Below are 15,683 nucleotides of genomic sequence, written 5' to 3'. Positions count from 1 at the left end.
CAAAAAGCTCAGCAGCTGAGGAGCACAAAAGTATGCATAGCTACGTCTTCAATTATACATGTGTACTTTGAATACACATCTAAAAAGATCCACTGGGCATTGCAATAACCAGATACTCAATATTTAATAACTCTAGTAGTTCATACATACCTAATTTTCTGAAGATCATTTTTCATACCTTTTTAAAAGGAAGTTTATTCAATTGAAAGTCTGCTCTGACTATGCTGACTACATAAAGAATGTGGAAAGGTAGATGATAAAATGCAGATAGTCATCAGTGTATTCAAACAGTTAACTTGCAGAGCCTCTGGGCAGTTCAAAGTTCACAGAAGGCTGTTATTTTCTGAATGAAAATGACTCAATGCAGTGAACAGATAGCACACATATCTGCTGTTTTAGGGCTTCATAAAAATAACACCCTCTAAAAAAATGAAAGACTAAATAAAGTGCTCTTCAATTAATTTTAAGAGATATTCTGTGAAGCCAATATTTACTTACAGAAAAAAAAAAAAAGTGAATTAACTACAAATATAATTGAATTGATGAACAAGAACTGTTATTTAACACAGGTCATTTCAGAACTACATATGGGAATGTCATTCTGTCTTTTTTGCTGTTTAAATTCACTGCAGTATGACTAATGAATTATATTTATTTGTGATATGGATATATCAAAACTGCTTGTTGATCCTAATAGGTATTTTTCAATATAGCTTTAATAATAATAGTGTCATGGTTGAAATAATGTGACAGAACATTCTAAAGAAAAGTTGACAGAATTTAAAACATATAAAAAGCCACATGTTTAAAAAAAAAAAAAAAAAAGTTTAATTTTATACTTACTACAGGACTTTTTGGCATAAAGGTGAGTGCATAGTAGTTCAAGAAAGGAAACAAAAAAAAAACAAAAACAAAAACAAAACAAAACAAAACAAAACTTATACCAGAGTTTCAGGTCATTTAATTGTGTCTTAATAAGACAGTGAAGTTTCGATCACCAGCTTTACCATGAGGTATTCACCATAGTCTCTGAAGACACTATTATTATAAACATTTACAGTTCATATATGATGAACACAAGATAGTGTCGTTAATGTAAATATATAACAAATGACAATTTTGTACCAGGGTGTCTTACGGTTAGGGTTTCTTTAAGAAAATAGCCGATAAATAATGCACCAATACTGTTACTAATGAAAAATGTAGGGAATCCTACACATCTCCATGAAAACACAGAAGTGCATGATCTCTTTAGTTTCAAAGATAGCCTTCATATACCATAAATATTATTTTCTAATGTACTATCCCATGTCATTCTTTGTCAAAAACACATTCCAAAACCTGAGACCTAAAGAATTGCTTCCAGTAATTCTTCTGTCTTGTAGTATTTTTCCTATCCTTTCTGATACGCATTACTTACTTCTTAAATACATTGTGACACTCCATTCTTCCCTGTTTCTAATAGAAAGACTTTCTTCTAATAAGAAAAACTTTCTTCTTCCTCCTGCTCCTTCCAAGAGCTCCATGGGTAAAATGCACTGCACTGCATTTGTAAGCTTGCATTTGAAATTGACAGGCTCCAAACAAAGTCTCCACTTTGGAAGGAACTTATAGTTACCTAGGTGGCTTCTTTTCTTTCACGTCACATAACAGGGGTGGTTTCTTGCAAGGAGATGTACTTTCTCTATCTTCCTGCTTAGTTGTTTCTGATACAGTTTTCGCAGACGATCGATTATGAACTGAAGATTTTACACCTATGTGACCAGGGCTGGGACATTTCCTGTCACTGCTGAGAACAAAATATCAAAATGTTTAAAACTGAGAGAGTTACTCATTTTATTTTCTTTATGGATAAAGAATCATTATCATTGAAGAAATCTAAGTGTTTTTTTTTTTTTTTTTTTTTTTTTTTTTGTTGGTTTGTTTTTGTTTTTTTAAGAAATACACTAATATCTCAGTTGATAAAAAATTAAAATTGCATACGTGGGACTTTCAAAAAATCACAATATTCTCTTTCTCATGAAGTCAGAGATAAAGCTTACAGACAATTCAACAGGAACAGAACTTGCCTAATGTTATTTTTGTTAATAAACTACTCACTTCAAATTCTTGTAACACAAAAAAACTTTCAAATATATTTCCCTGCAACCCCAGCTCTCACAATACACAGCTATGCATTTAAGCCCATATAAAATATTTTTAAATCTGTCAATTGGGACAGTTAAAAAAGTAGCACTTAATACTGTCTCTATCACAGAGAACACTGGTGAAACTTTTACTGCTTCACTGAGGCCTTATTTAGGCTAGCTGTCAGAGGGCAATTAGGTCACTTCAGATTTCTACAATCCTACACTTTCAAGAACAATTGAGCAAGACAGTGCTCTGTGACAGATGAGTATTTTGTTTTTAAAGCATGAAGCTGAAACTGTTTCCGAGAATCTCATTTGAAACATCATCTATTGAAAATATGAGGTAATTACAGAGAAAACTTGGAAGAAATCTTCACTATACCCATTGACATTTTCATTAATGTGCCCCTTGTAAAAGGAATGAAAAGCTTCTCTTTTCCTTCTCTGTATATCTCTCTAACACAAAACAAGCACAGGAATCAGTGTCCACAATTTCTGATAGAAAATTTGAATCATTTGAAGAGGCTCTTGGTATCACATCCATTTGTCTTTTCACAGTATTCCCGCAAGAAGCTTCAGCTACAGAGTTATCGTTCTTGCAGAACTCACTCCCAGTAATTCAATTCTCCACTCCCACAATAATGACAGAATTTATAGTGGCTATTCAAAGAGCAACATTAATTTACAGTCATATCCATAAGGCCACCCCAGCAAACAACAGAAACACAAATAAGAAGCTGTGGATGCCCCATTCCTGGAGGTTTTCAAGGCCAGGCTGGATGGGGCTTTGAGCAACCTGGTCTGGTGGGGGGTGGAAATGGATGGTCTTTAAGGTCCCTTCCAGTCCAAACCATTTTATGGTTCTATGATTCTATGAAATAAATCATTTTCTTCAGTGAAACCAACAGGCAAACAATCCATTTATTTCCAATTAATCACCTAGTAGCCTACATAGCTAGATTGAATGTGAAACTGAACTCTTGTTAAATCACACACAGTAAAATCAGTATCATTCTTTGACAGTTCAGTGACCTTTTCAATAAGCATTGATGAAATCATTCCTTCCCTGTAAATGAAAATGCAGAAAAATAGACAGGTCTTCCTGGAACTATTCAGCCATTGCACAACTACAGAATATGCTACAGAACATTTAAATAAAGCATTGCAGTTAGTCAGAGGCATGATTCTGATCATAATTACTTGATTACAGGAGAGGGGGATCTTTCTCTTGCTTCCACTCTTCTGTTTCTCGGGACAGGATTTGTTGCAGGCATCTCCCCACTCAGCCGATCAGGTAAGAGGCTTTCTTTGTTCAAGTTCATCTCAGAGTATGGGCAGCTGACTGCACTAGAAGTAGAAGAAATGTCCCCTTATTTTCAGTCACTTTATAGACTTCACTCAGTTCAAATGAAATGACCTCAGAGACCAATTTTCTAGAAGTAGGTGGAATCAATTCACATAGAAAAGATTAGAAAAAATGCAACAAGTAGTCAGGCTTTAAAATGTTAATAAATACACTGATTGAAAACTTCAACCTAAATGCTTTTCATATTTCACTTCCACAGCAAGTTATGTAACACAAATTTATATTACAGTGTACATTCTTGCAAACTGTTTGATGAATGTTTAGTTTGCTCTCTCATTCCTCTAATGGTATTTTATATATAATATACAGGATGCCTTTGACTACCTCCATCTCACTCCTAATAACACAATTGTATTCCTATGGTTATTTTTCCTGCAAAGGAGGAGATTTTTATTTTGCAGTATCTACAAAGAGACTGCATTGCAAGGGCACAATATGAGGTATGGCACACCCTCACTGCAGCAAATGCCCCATCTTTGCAATGGAGACTTTTACTCCACTAGATGTATATTTCTCACACACCTTCCTGTCGTACAGCGTTCCCCATTTCACTGCATTCCTGTTAGTGACATAATTTGACTCAGTGTTTTGTTAATGACTTGTAAATATTACTCTAACAAGTGTGAAAGTCATACCTCCTAACACCAGAAAACACGTGTTTTCACAAGGTGTAGGAAAGGGAACAACAGCAACACAGAACACACTGGACTGAACTCGGATTTTGTCTTTTGAAGTATATATAAATGTATATTATGCATTTGGGATATTATACTTGTATGTTCACTGAGTAACCAGCTGAACGTTGCATGGTGTTCTTCCAAAGATAATATAGCAAATTCCGAAAGATATATATGCCACGACAGTGAACAACAACTCAGTTTGCAAATCTCTATTTAAGTTAAACATGCTTTATTTGGGGTTAATGAGCTACTACACTAACTATTATCTAAAATTTCCTACTCATCTGTATTATTACAAGGAATTCTATAATGTTAAAATGTTAAAAAATAAAATAAAATAAAATCTGAGGATTTAACTTGTTTTCTTTCAAGAATACAACTACCTGTCTTTCCATAAACCACTGCAATGTTTTGTTTCACTGATTTCCCAACAGAACTGATATAAACAAGTCTATCTTGCCAGCAATATGCCTTGCCACCTCCAAATTACAAAAAATAAACAGAAAAACAACAGCTTTAATTATCATGTTCATTCTACAAAGCACAGCATAAAACAAAAGGCCTTTTATTCAAAATATGCTGTACATCCTCCTTCTCCTTTACCCATGAAGCCTTGGATTCACGGTGAGCATGAATCAACTCTAACCATGAGGTTGGTCCAATATTAGCAATCTAATTTTGGTCTTACCAACATAAACAAAAAGTTGGTGGGAATTTACATTTCCCTCAGCACTAGCATAAAAGGAAAAAATTTCTTAACATTACACAGGCTAAGTCAGTCAGTCCTTTCTGGGGTTATCAAAACAAGAGTCAAACAGAAAGTCTGATTTTTTTTTCTTTTCAGACGGTTCACTTGAGCAAGACAATATCAACATTTTAAAAATCCTTGTATAGCTGTTCTGAACTTGAATTGTGGAGGAAAAACATGTCAGCAGAATGTGATTTCTGCTTTTCTAATCAAGATCAGATTCCCCTGTAATGCCATTCTAAGCAGATGGTGGTCTAACAACAGCTTGCACCATGTTTATAAGGGACACCCATCCATCCCTATGTGATATAATGAAACACACCCAAGTTCCTTCTTCAAAGGAACTTGTTGATAGTCCCAGCACTTCCTATGAGATAAAGGCACTGAAGTGTTTTGGCATGAAAACTTTCACACCAGAAGTTTATACAGCAGAATGAGCTATAGCCAAATAGGTGGTTGGACTCTAAAGCACTCCCCTTGAAAGAGGGCATTTTTTGTTTATGAATTTGTTTTAAAGACTTTGAGCAGCGTATATAAAGAAAAAAATAACTGAGAGCATTTGACTTCTATTTCTAATTTCTCTTAAACAGAATTCAGCATTTCACTTTAGATTTGTTTATATACTTCTACTTACTTTTATTTTTGTACCTTCTATTTTTTTAAAAATCTGTTTCAGGACTAGCATCTGCCAGATGTCTTAAAAGAACTAAAAGCCAGGAACTGAAGCATGGGGAAGAAAAAGACAAAGACTAGGGAAGTGGGGAATTTGTTTTATATTCTTAATCCTTTATATTGCTGCGTATATCACAATGACATCCTTTTTCCCTTTCAAATGAAGTACAAGCTGAAATATACAGGCTCCTATGCAGAAAACAGTTTAAGGAGCCAATGCCAACGGGATTTAAGTACTGGCTGTGACAAACTCATACCATTGTGATAAAATATAGTTATGTGAAACTCAGCAATATAATGGTCCATCTCAGTTCTGCTACTGCAGCAAGGTAAAGCATGTGATCTTCTTTTGACTTCCTGTGCTCACAGGGATGTTTTAAGGCTTAGCATTTTTAAGCAGTTAGAGGGTGTTCCAAGGAAACACTAAACACAAATTGGTATTTAACTTCAGGTATGTATTATTAAACAAGCCTTACGTCACAATGAAATCTGACACTACAACTTCATCTCCAGCAGATCTTCTGTTTGCCAACATTGTTAATATGTTTTAAAATAAAAAGTAAGCACAACCCTCAAAATTTAGTTCTCCATAGGAATTTGCTTTTTTTCTTTTTTTTCTTTTTGTGCTTTTCCATTTAGTAGTTTCCAGAAAAGCAGGTGCTGAATGACAATTTCAGTCAACAGAATTTATAATATTAATGAAGTTTTGGAGCACTAAATTCAGATGAGTTTTTCTTTGTAATTAATCCTTCCAGTTGATGTAACATGTTAAAAAAAAACTCCATAACATTCTTTTGATGTTTCTGTTACTTGAGGCAACAAAAAGAACCCTCATGATTTCCACTGTCAGTTTTGTTTCAACAAAACACAGCATGAATGAACCTGTGTAATGAATTAGGTGGCTTTAGATCAATCAGTACATCCTCGTGAATCTCAATGCCTCCAGCTTTCAGTTCAACATAACTTGTATCTACAAAGACTAAAAAATTAATCTTGTTACTCATGCATAATAGAAGTATTTGATTTATACATGACTAAGTTTTAGAGGCAACTCAACTCAAGAGCTCAAAAGTCTTGATCACAAGGTTATTAAAAAAATAAATTAGGGTTTTTAAGTCTTCTCTCAACTTAAACATTGATTTCCGCTCCAACTTTTGCTTTGCACAGTATTTGTCCCTAACACACTATTTGTCTCTTTCCAGAACTGTCCAGTGGATCAAATGTGTAGAGGCAGCATATCCCATTTGTGGTTATTCTGCAACTGTTCTTCAATCACTCATAGGATATATCTCTATGTATAGCTTAACACATATCTTGCTTTTCAAAAGTTCAAGGGTAGTAGAATAAAACTGGGCCACCAATGGGGTCCTTGAAACATATTTTTTTCCAGGTATCTGGAGATGCTCCAGTCTTCAAGACAGCAGTATGCAAAGTTTCTGAAACACAGAACACAGTCTCAGCTACATATAATATTGCAAGGGAACTTAGGCCACCATTCTCCCTTATCCTAAAGAAGAAGAGTAAGGTGTTACTCTGGCAAAGGAAAGTTAATATTGAATTATTTTTTAATTATATATATTGTTAGCCCTTATGACTTTGGCAAACCTAGGTGAAACCAGAGACAGCTGTCCTGGTTTATCTGTACTGGTTGCAAATGTCACCAACTGCAGTCCATGATGCAACTTCTAGGTGCAGGTTATTGCCAAGCACTGTGAAGGGATGAGGTTATATGGCAGCTCCAGGAAAATTCACCCAAATTTGACTGAACTATCTTCCTTGATGGGTCAAACAAGTAGATTGGACTAACTGATGGGTTAGACTTTTTCTACAGGCTACACTCCGATGATTGCATCTGCTGGTGGCGATATGCGATCAGTAAGACATCTTCAGTAATAAAGTGATGACAAATATCTGGGGGATGTATTCTGTAGCCTCAATGCAAACTCAGTACTCCACTTGGTACTCCAGGACAGATCTGTACAATGCATGCTTTGCAAAGCAGAACAATCTTGAGAAGTATCATGTACTGTTTGACTTGTTGACTGCCCAAAAAGCACAGAAAGTAGCAGAGCAAACTGTGTTCTTACTTTTCACCTGTAGAAATTCTATCTGAGTTAAATACCACTAGCATTTCTATGAAATAGCTGTAAAATTATCCCTGAATATTGTATCTTTTAATTAAACAACATTTTTATTTTGTGAGAATTAATTTTTGTGTATGTGTGTGTGGTTTTTTCTTTCTTTTCTGGATTTTAACTAAATCTGGATTTTAACTTTACTTCAGTTGACTTTATGAAAACATTTTTAACTATTTTGCAGAAAATTATACAAGTGTTCTCTATCACAATTTACAATATATGTTTATCATTGACGCATTCTTTTTTAAATAAAGTTCCTCCAACAGTATAAATCTGAGTCAACAAGAGTTTATAATCTATTTGGCTTGAGACAATAACCTTAACATAAAAGAAAATGAAACTGGAGACTGGCATCAATATCAGATGAGATTTATTTCAGCAGATGCTGAGCAAGTAGATTGAACATCCTGCTGAGCTGAGGCTTCCAGTGCTTCTGCACCATGGTTCTCTGAGAACATAGCCTCTATCACAGCACATTCAGTTCATTTCCACATAATGCATATGAAGTTTCTGATAAAATGCTCTCCAAGCTTACATTTTGGTCCCTAAACATTTCAGCATATTTTTTATTTCTTATCATGTTTATTTGATGGTTGGAACAGGCTTCTAGTTAATACAAGTACAGAGTCACTAGTATGAAAGTGGTACCATGCAAATTTTAGCTTGTGTTCTTTAACAATGTTTATGCCATTAGTTATGAATTACAAATCTATATTTTTCCCCATTCTAACTGCTTGAAAACCATGACAATTAAGAACTGCTGGCTAAAGTAGATTTGATCTTTAGTTGAGAGTTGACCCAAAACACTAATGACCTGTTTACAACTGAGTGTTCTTCTTTGCAGCTTGGACTTGAAAATTATTGCATGCATTAAACGTCAGAAAGCACACAATTCACAATCTATCATAAATATGCAGGTAATCTGCATGATGCTACCAACTTACACACCAGTCTCAGTTTCAAGCGCCCAGCACAAAATCCTAGATCAAATGGTGATAGATAGCAAGTCCTTATTAACATCAACTTTTCCAAAAAGTAAATGCTTTAGCCCCACTACATAATTAATTACCAAGCCTTTCATCTGGTTCCTTAGAAACAAGCTCTCAAAATGCTTTCAGAACTATTTAGCATTTTAAATTATCATCTTTTCTGCACACAGGCATTTATGCTGTAGATAGATATTGCACCTCATAATGAAAAAAAAAAAAAAGAAAAAAAAAAGAAAAAAAAAAAGAGATAAGCATGATTAAATACATTTCAAGGCTGCCACAATAGAAGAGCCAAGGGATTGCAACCTGATGTGGATAATTATACCAATTTCAAAATGTCTTTGTTAATTCAGGAAAAAAGTAATGGTACCATTGTAGATTCTGGGGGGGTGACCTGGACCCTCAAATCTAGACTCCAGATAAACAACAAATTAATGTTTCTCCTCAGAAATGTTCAAGGAAAAAAACAAAAACCAAAACCCAAAAACAAAACCAACAAACAAACAACAAAACAAAACAAACAAAACCACCCCACCACTAATAAAGTTACAGAAAAAGATATTTATAGTGGTAATTTATTTTCTATTTGACAGCAAATTTCTCTGTCTTATGGTCAAAAAAATACCTTAGATTATATTTTCATCCTTTAGAACTAACAGTTAACATGTAAATAACAGGATTGCTAAGACTATAGTAAAAATAAAACACAATACATTGCCATGAGTTTATTACTTTTCTCAGTATTCAGTATGAGTAAGTATAATAACTTTAAATAGCTTGGAAAAACCTAGTTATAAAAGCAAAGAATACATGAACTAACTAGACATACCTCTTACTCATCCTTTCCCTGTGAAACGTTAGAAGTTTTAATGCCAAAGTTTATTTAGAGAGAAGCTCACAAATGAAAAACTTTTCTGACACATTCACATACAGTTTCTTTTCTTTTAAGTTTCAGCCTTGGGCTGACTGGTTATGTTCACATGATTTTAAGTAATTGAGATAGCACATGTTAAGGAAGATAATACCCTGAATTTGAAATTATTGCTTTACACATCAGATTTATTAATAAATCATACAAGACTCAGTCTACTGGAATATGAAATAAAACAAGTTTCAGTTAAGCAACCAGGAACCTTTTTCAACTCAAAAAAAAAGAACAAGTACCTCTTAAGCATCAACTATATTATTTATGCCTACTGATTAAGATCAACAAAGCTTCTCAAAAGGGAAGGCAGAAAAAATGAAATAGTAATAGTAATAAAAAAGAACACGGACAGAAAAAGACAGAAGGAAAAAGGTGAGAATAATCTGCAAGACAGACATGGTCTGTACCATGATTGAAAGATCAACAACACAGTTCATACTGCAGCCAGTTTTTTTTTTTTTTTCCCAGAGCTATCCTAGCCACATCCTTTCCTGTAGGTAAAGGCTGTTCTGCCTCCTAATACACAAGCACAATGCCTCTGCTGTATATAGGAAAGAGCTTCTTACAAGAAAAGATGCCTTTTGCAAATTAAACTTGCAAACATGCAGGGGATTTTGCTGGCAGTTATCTTTGTTAGGGGTGAGTAATGCCTTGAACCAGTGGTGATATGCTATCAAAACCTTGTAACCTAATTCTGGCCAGCAGGACATAATTCTGCCACCAAAAATGCAAAAAAGATTGCAGTGTTTTCTCTTGAATCATGGTAATTTGATAATATTCTTGAAAACCATAAACAAATAGATTAGCAAGGAACAATCCTCTAGCCATATGACAGCAGAAAGCACAAAATGGCATGGCATTAGAGGATCCTATGACTGTTTAATGGTAAAAAAAAATCCAAGGAAATGTTTGGAAACTGATTTGCTAAAAGGTTACAGGATGCTATTTATGATATTTAATTTCCAACATATTGTCTTAATTGTATTTCACATACTGAAACATTCAGGATTCATATCATATTGTAAATATTTTAAAAATAGTACCATTTTGACTTAGTAAATATTCCCATTTATTTTGTCCCTCTCTGTCTATGCCCCAATCTATTCTCCCATGCAACTGTGCTCTTTGTGTCAACTCTCCTTCAGGAGAGCCTGGGATGTTCACATTTCTGTATTGTATTTCAGAAGGTGCTCAACAAAAGGATCTTCAGAAAAACTAGGTATAAAAAGCAAGTTGTTCAGGCTGTAATTTGGGAATATTACTTGGAATTTTTATTTTCAGCATTTTTCCAATCCGACAAGCAAATCCTCACCCCTACCAACCGAGCAGAACAAAAACATCCGAGCTGTAAAAAAAAAAAGCTGAATCTATCAATTGTGACAAAAACAATGTTTGACAAATCTTATCTTGGCACACCCTGGTGAAATGAAGTTACAGATTGCTAATGTTTATTTCAGCAGGCTCACCATGGCAACTGAAATCATCGCATATTTAGGTTTACAAAATTTAGTATTTTTTTCCAGCTTGGATCTGTTTTCTTGTGATCAGCAATTAGAAAAAAATGTGTGCACACATTACTAAATTGAATAAAATCAGTTTCACAGCACATACCTATGATGGCCGATATGTCTTGCTCTTTTAATGTGCCCAACTCCTTTACATCCTGCTGTGGGACACCCTCCATGCTCTAAAGCTTCCACTAACTCCAAGGGACCTGTATGTCAGGGGAAATTACATGTGAAATTACAAAAGTTATCTAGTTTTTAGAAGTTACATTAAATATGCAGGGATACTAGAATATCGTATTAAACATGAAGAAGAAATAAGTAAGCAAAACTTTAAGTAATTAAAAATGCAGTTTGCAAAAGCAGGATGGAGATTCAAACAATCTATTTCACTGGAGAAATAAAATTACTCCGAGTAAGTTTCTACAGGAGAGCCGTATCTGTATAAAGAATGTAATTCTTAAAGGAACTGTAAGACTCAAATTTATCTTCTATTAATTACATGAAGCTGGAACCAGGTTGTTTTGCAAGAGCACAGACACTCCATTGTTCTTGAAGACAGGGAACTGTTCATAATGAGTACTGACCTCCATTTTTAGCTTGAATTTTCCAGTAAGCAAGAGGCTGAAAATACTAAAAATACCATCACTTGTCACTTGGGAAAAGAGACCAACACCCTCCTCACTTTCAGGTAGTTATAGAAAGCAATGAGGTCTCCCCTCAGACTCATCTCTTCCATGCCAAACAACCCCAATTTCCTCAGCCATTCCTCTTGTTTTCTAGTCCCTTCACCAGCTTCATTAGTCTCTGCGCACACTTGAGCAACTCAAAATCCTTCTTGTAGAGAGGGGCCCAAAACTGAACACAGTACTCATGAAATCACAGAATGGTCTGAATTGGAAGGGACCTTAAAGACCATTTAATTCCAATCTCCCTGCTGTCAGCACGGACACCTCCCTGTAGATAAGGTTGGGATGCAGTCTCACCACTACTGAGTACAGAGGGACCATCACTTCCCTAGTACTGAGGGCCAGCCTATTTCTGATGCAGGCCAGTATGGGATTGACCTTCTCAGCCATCCAGGCACACTGTTGGCTTGTGTTTAGCTGTCTGTCGACCAGCATCCCCAGGTCCTTTTCTTCTGGGCAACTTCCCAGCTACTCTTCCCCAGGCCTATATCACTGCATGGAACTGTTATGACCCACAGTCAGGATCCAGCACTTAAGCTTGTTGAATGTCGTGTAACTGGATTCAGCCCATTGATCCAGCATATCCAGATCCCTCTGCAGAGCACCTACTCTCAACCAGATCCACAGTCCCACCTAACTTGGTGTTGTTTACAAACTTACTGAGGGTGGACTCAATCCCCTCATCCAAATCACCAATAAAAATGTTAAATAAAATTGGCCCCAATACTGAGCCCTGGGGAACATCACTGGTGTCCAGCCTCCAAGTGACTTGAACTCCATTCACTATGACTCTTTGAGCTTGGCTATTCTGCCACTTCTTCACCCAGTGACCTGAACACCTGTCCGAATGTTGAGCAGACAGTTTCTGCAGGAGAATACTGTGAGAGATGGTGTCAAATGCTTTACTAAAGTACAGGTAAACAGCATCTACTAAACCCTTCCCTCACCTACTAAGCAGGTCATCTTGTCACAGCAGACCAGGTTAGTAAGACAGAACCTGCCCTTCATGAATCCATGCTGGCTGCTTCTGATCGCTTGATTGTTCCATATGTGCCATGTGATGGCACTCAGGATGATCTGCTTTATAACTTTCCTTGTGTCCAAGGTCAAGCTGACAGGCCTGTAATTGCCTGAATCTTCCTTCCTGTCCTTCTTGTATACTGTGTATTCACTAACCTCTAGACAACTGGAACCTCCAGTTAGCCAGAACTACCAGTAAATTATCGAAAATGGCTTGTTAAGCACTTTGCCAGCTCCTTCAATATCCTTGGATGAATTCTGTCTGGTCCCATAGACTTATGAACATTCAAAACATGTCCAGAAGTATTTTTAACAAATGCCACCTATGCTAATGTTACAACACTGTAACTACACCCAAGACCCAAGTCTTCTATAGGCTTTAAAAGGGTGTAATAGAATTTTATCTTTTTTACATTTATTCAAAATTGATGCTTATAACATACCAAGTTAGTGGACTCAGAGGAAGAGTTAACCTGCTATAGTGGCTGTTGTGAAGGACAGTCTTGCCTCACAGTCCCATTACAGTTCTTTGAAGGGGTCAATAAGTACATGGTAATTCAAGACCCTTGGGTTGTGACATACAGTTCCTTGAAAGCATTGACTCAGTGACTAGTAACGGTTAAGGAGGCAAATAAAATGAAAGGATTTACATTGTGACTGACTACAGAACAATACAGGATGTTACTATTCTACTTTATCTATTGCTTTCTTAAATATTTCCTGCACATCTATCTGGTATTTCAGTATAGCAAAACTGACAATCTTTTTGTCCATGTTGACCTTCTCTCAACCCAGATATGAAGTAGCCTCCTTACAAGGAATGACTAAGTAAGGTAAGACAGTTCCAGCCAGAAACAAAGTAGATAAACAGGAAAATTCTGGAAGAACGGGTAGGTTCAGACAACCAAGCTACCACATGTAGCTTGAAGATATGCAGTCTTGTCAATAATGAGACATAATTTGGTATCACATTTATGTGTTGCTTGTTTACTGGCAGACAGACTGATAACTGGATCAGTTGGGATCCTGTAGAAATAAGTGAAATTGGACAAAAAAATAAAAAAGAAAAAAGCAGTACCCGTATTTGAAAATTCATCTTATCACTTATTGTAGAACTGGAAAGTGCATCTGCTGAGTGTTCAAAAAATATTACAGTAACTTCTACATTCCTGTTTGCACATACTGATGCAAAGAATCTGAGCTTCTACAAGGAACTTCTTTAGGACTTGGCTTTTCAAGCCATATTGTCTCCAGATCTTCAAGAAAACTGATCCAGTAACTTGACCACCAAAATATTCCTTCATACAATTTTCATAGCAAGACAAAAAAGTTCTTCATATAATTCAGAAGTACTCAAAATCAGGCAAGATAAAATTTAGGTTAAAGCAGGGAAAAAAAGCTTTTTTTTTTTTTCCTTTTTCTTAAGGAATCAGGATTATATTAATTTTCCCATTTGCTTGTATCCAGTGATAATGCTATGCACTTATTCTATGCACAACATAGAAAAAACATGTCCCAAAATACAGAAAAGCTTACTGGAACAAAATCAAAACGTCTAAATATAAAGTACTCTCCTCTGTTCTGTTGAATATCTACACTTGTGTGAACCCTTAAATAATAAGATCAGCTTCTCTTCAATTTTGAAAAAAAAAGAAAAAGAAAAAGCTGATTTTTTTGTTAAAGAGTCATTGAAGCATAAAAATAATGTAATTAGAAGGCATGTGCTAGAAACAAAATTTCCTTGGAAACAATATTAATATTCTTATGCTATTCTACATTCTATACTATATCGTACAGTAGTAACACAAAGTCATACTGTTGAAAGAATACAGTAATCATCCAAGCCTAATTTGGAAGAATGTATTATTCAGTAATCACCCAATTTTAATAGTGTTCCTGCAGTGAACTACTCTTTTTCTATTTAAAGAATGGTTACTTCCTCTTCTGTCATATTGTCCATCTTCCTTTCTCTTCCTAACCTAATATCAAAATATCACTTCCTATAATTTCATACTAGATGAACAGTGGCTCCTATGTGACCACCTAGAGGAAACAACATATTCTATGTGAAGAACATCTGCAGTTTTGTTTCTTTTAACACCTCCAACAATATGAAGTTATGTGTTTTACACTCCCACCCAGGTTAAAACAATTTTTCTCCAATCACAGGTAATAGAAATGTCACAATCTTATTCATTTTTTTTGTGGTATGATAGAACTTTTATTTATGAGGCCACATACTATTTTTTCCCTCTGGACTCTTCCTTCATTGAGTATACAGGATGCACATCCCAATTTAAGAAGCAGAGATGCAGCATCCTATTTTCTCCTCATTATTCACTTTGTGTTTTGGCACTTACGGCACTCTATTCAGACTCTGCTTTGAAGGCAGAATGATTAACTTCCTAACAGGCAGTCATCACTGCACCACTGGAGTGCTCAGAAAACTAATGAATATACTCTGATCTCACTCTTGATAGGAAACATTTCTTCTTGACATTTTAGAAATGCTGAACTGAGGTACAGAGATTTTCAGGTAATACATTCACACTTTTTGTGTGTGCCTTATCCCTGTTATTTTGCATTCAACTTTTCAAAGTACTTAGTGTTGTTCAGCATTTCTTGTTTTCCAAGCACAGCTCTTTCCAATCTCAGTTACAGCTGTTAACACTTATGCAAACCATACCTCAGAGTCACAAGTCAAGTACCTATAATGTAAGCCCAGAAAAGAGCATTTGGTTAAAAATCATCTGTTCAAAAGTTTGTCTAAAGTGTTTTCACTAACTCTATCTAGAAACACAGTGGCATAGGCTGGATTATCT

The 15,683-nt window shown here is 35.5% G+C and overlaps 1 protein-coding gene across 5 annotated transcripts in view; it reads right to left on the bottom strand.

The window, feature by feature from the left end:
- Positions 1–15,683, bottom strand: part of L3MBTL3 (L3MBTL histone methyl-lysine binding protein 3) — an 86,239-nt gene that overhangs the window by 12,509 nt on the left and 58,047 nt on the right. For 3 of the 5 annotated variants that reach the window (XM_032185556.1, XM_032185555.1, XM_032185558.1), the window contains exons 16-18: positions 11,259–11,361; positions 3,330–3,476; positions 1,619–1,789 (exon numbers count right to left, since the gene is read on the bottom strand). In XM_032185556.1, coding sequence (XP_032041447.1) covers positions 1,619–1,789; positions 3,330–3,476; positions 11,259–11,361 — 421 coding nt within the window. The remainder of the gene's footprint in view (positions 1–1,618; positions 1,790–3,329; positions 3,477–11,258; positions 11,362–15,683) is intronic. The other 2 variants (XM_032185560.1, XM_032185557.1) reach the window with 1 other exon arrangement.

The sequence above is a fragment of the Aythya fuligula genome, chromosome 3 (genome assembly GCF_009819795.1).
Source record: "Aythya fuligula isolate bAytFul2 chromosome 3, bAytFul2.pri, whole genome shotgun sequence".
NCBI classification, from domain to species: Eukaryota; Metazoa; Chordata; class Aves; order Anseriformes; family Anatidae; genus Aythya; species Aythya fuligula.
The sequence above is the reverse complement of the archived record's forward strand: the minus strand, read 5'-3'. Positions and strand labels throughout refer to the sequence as shown.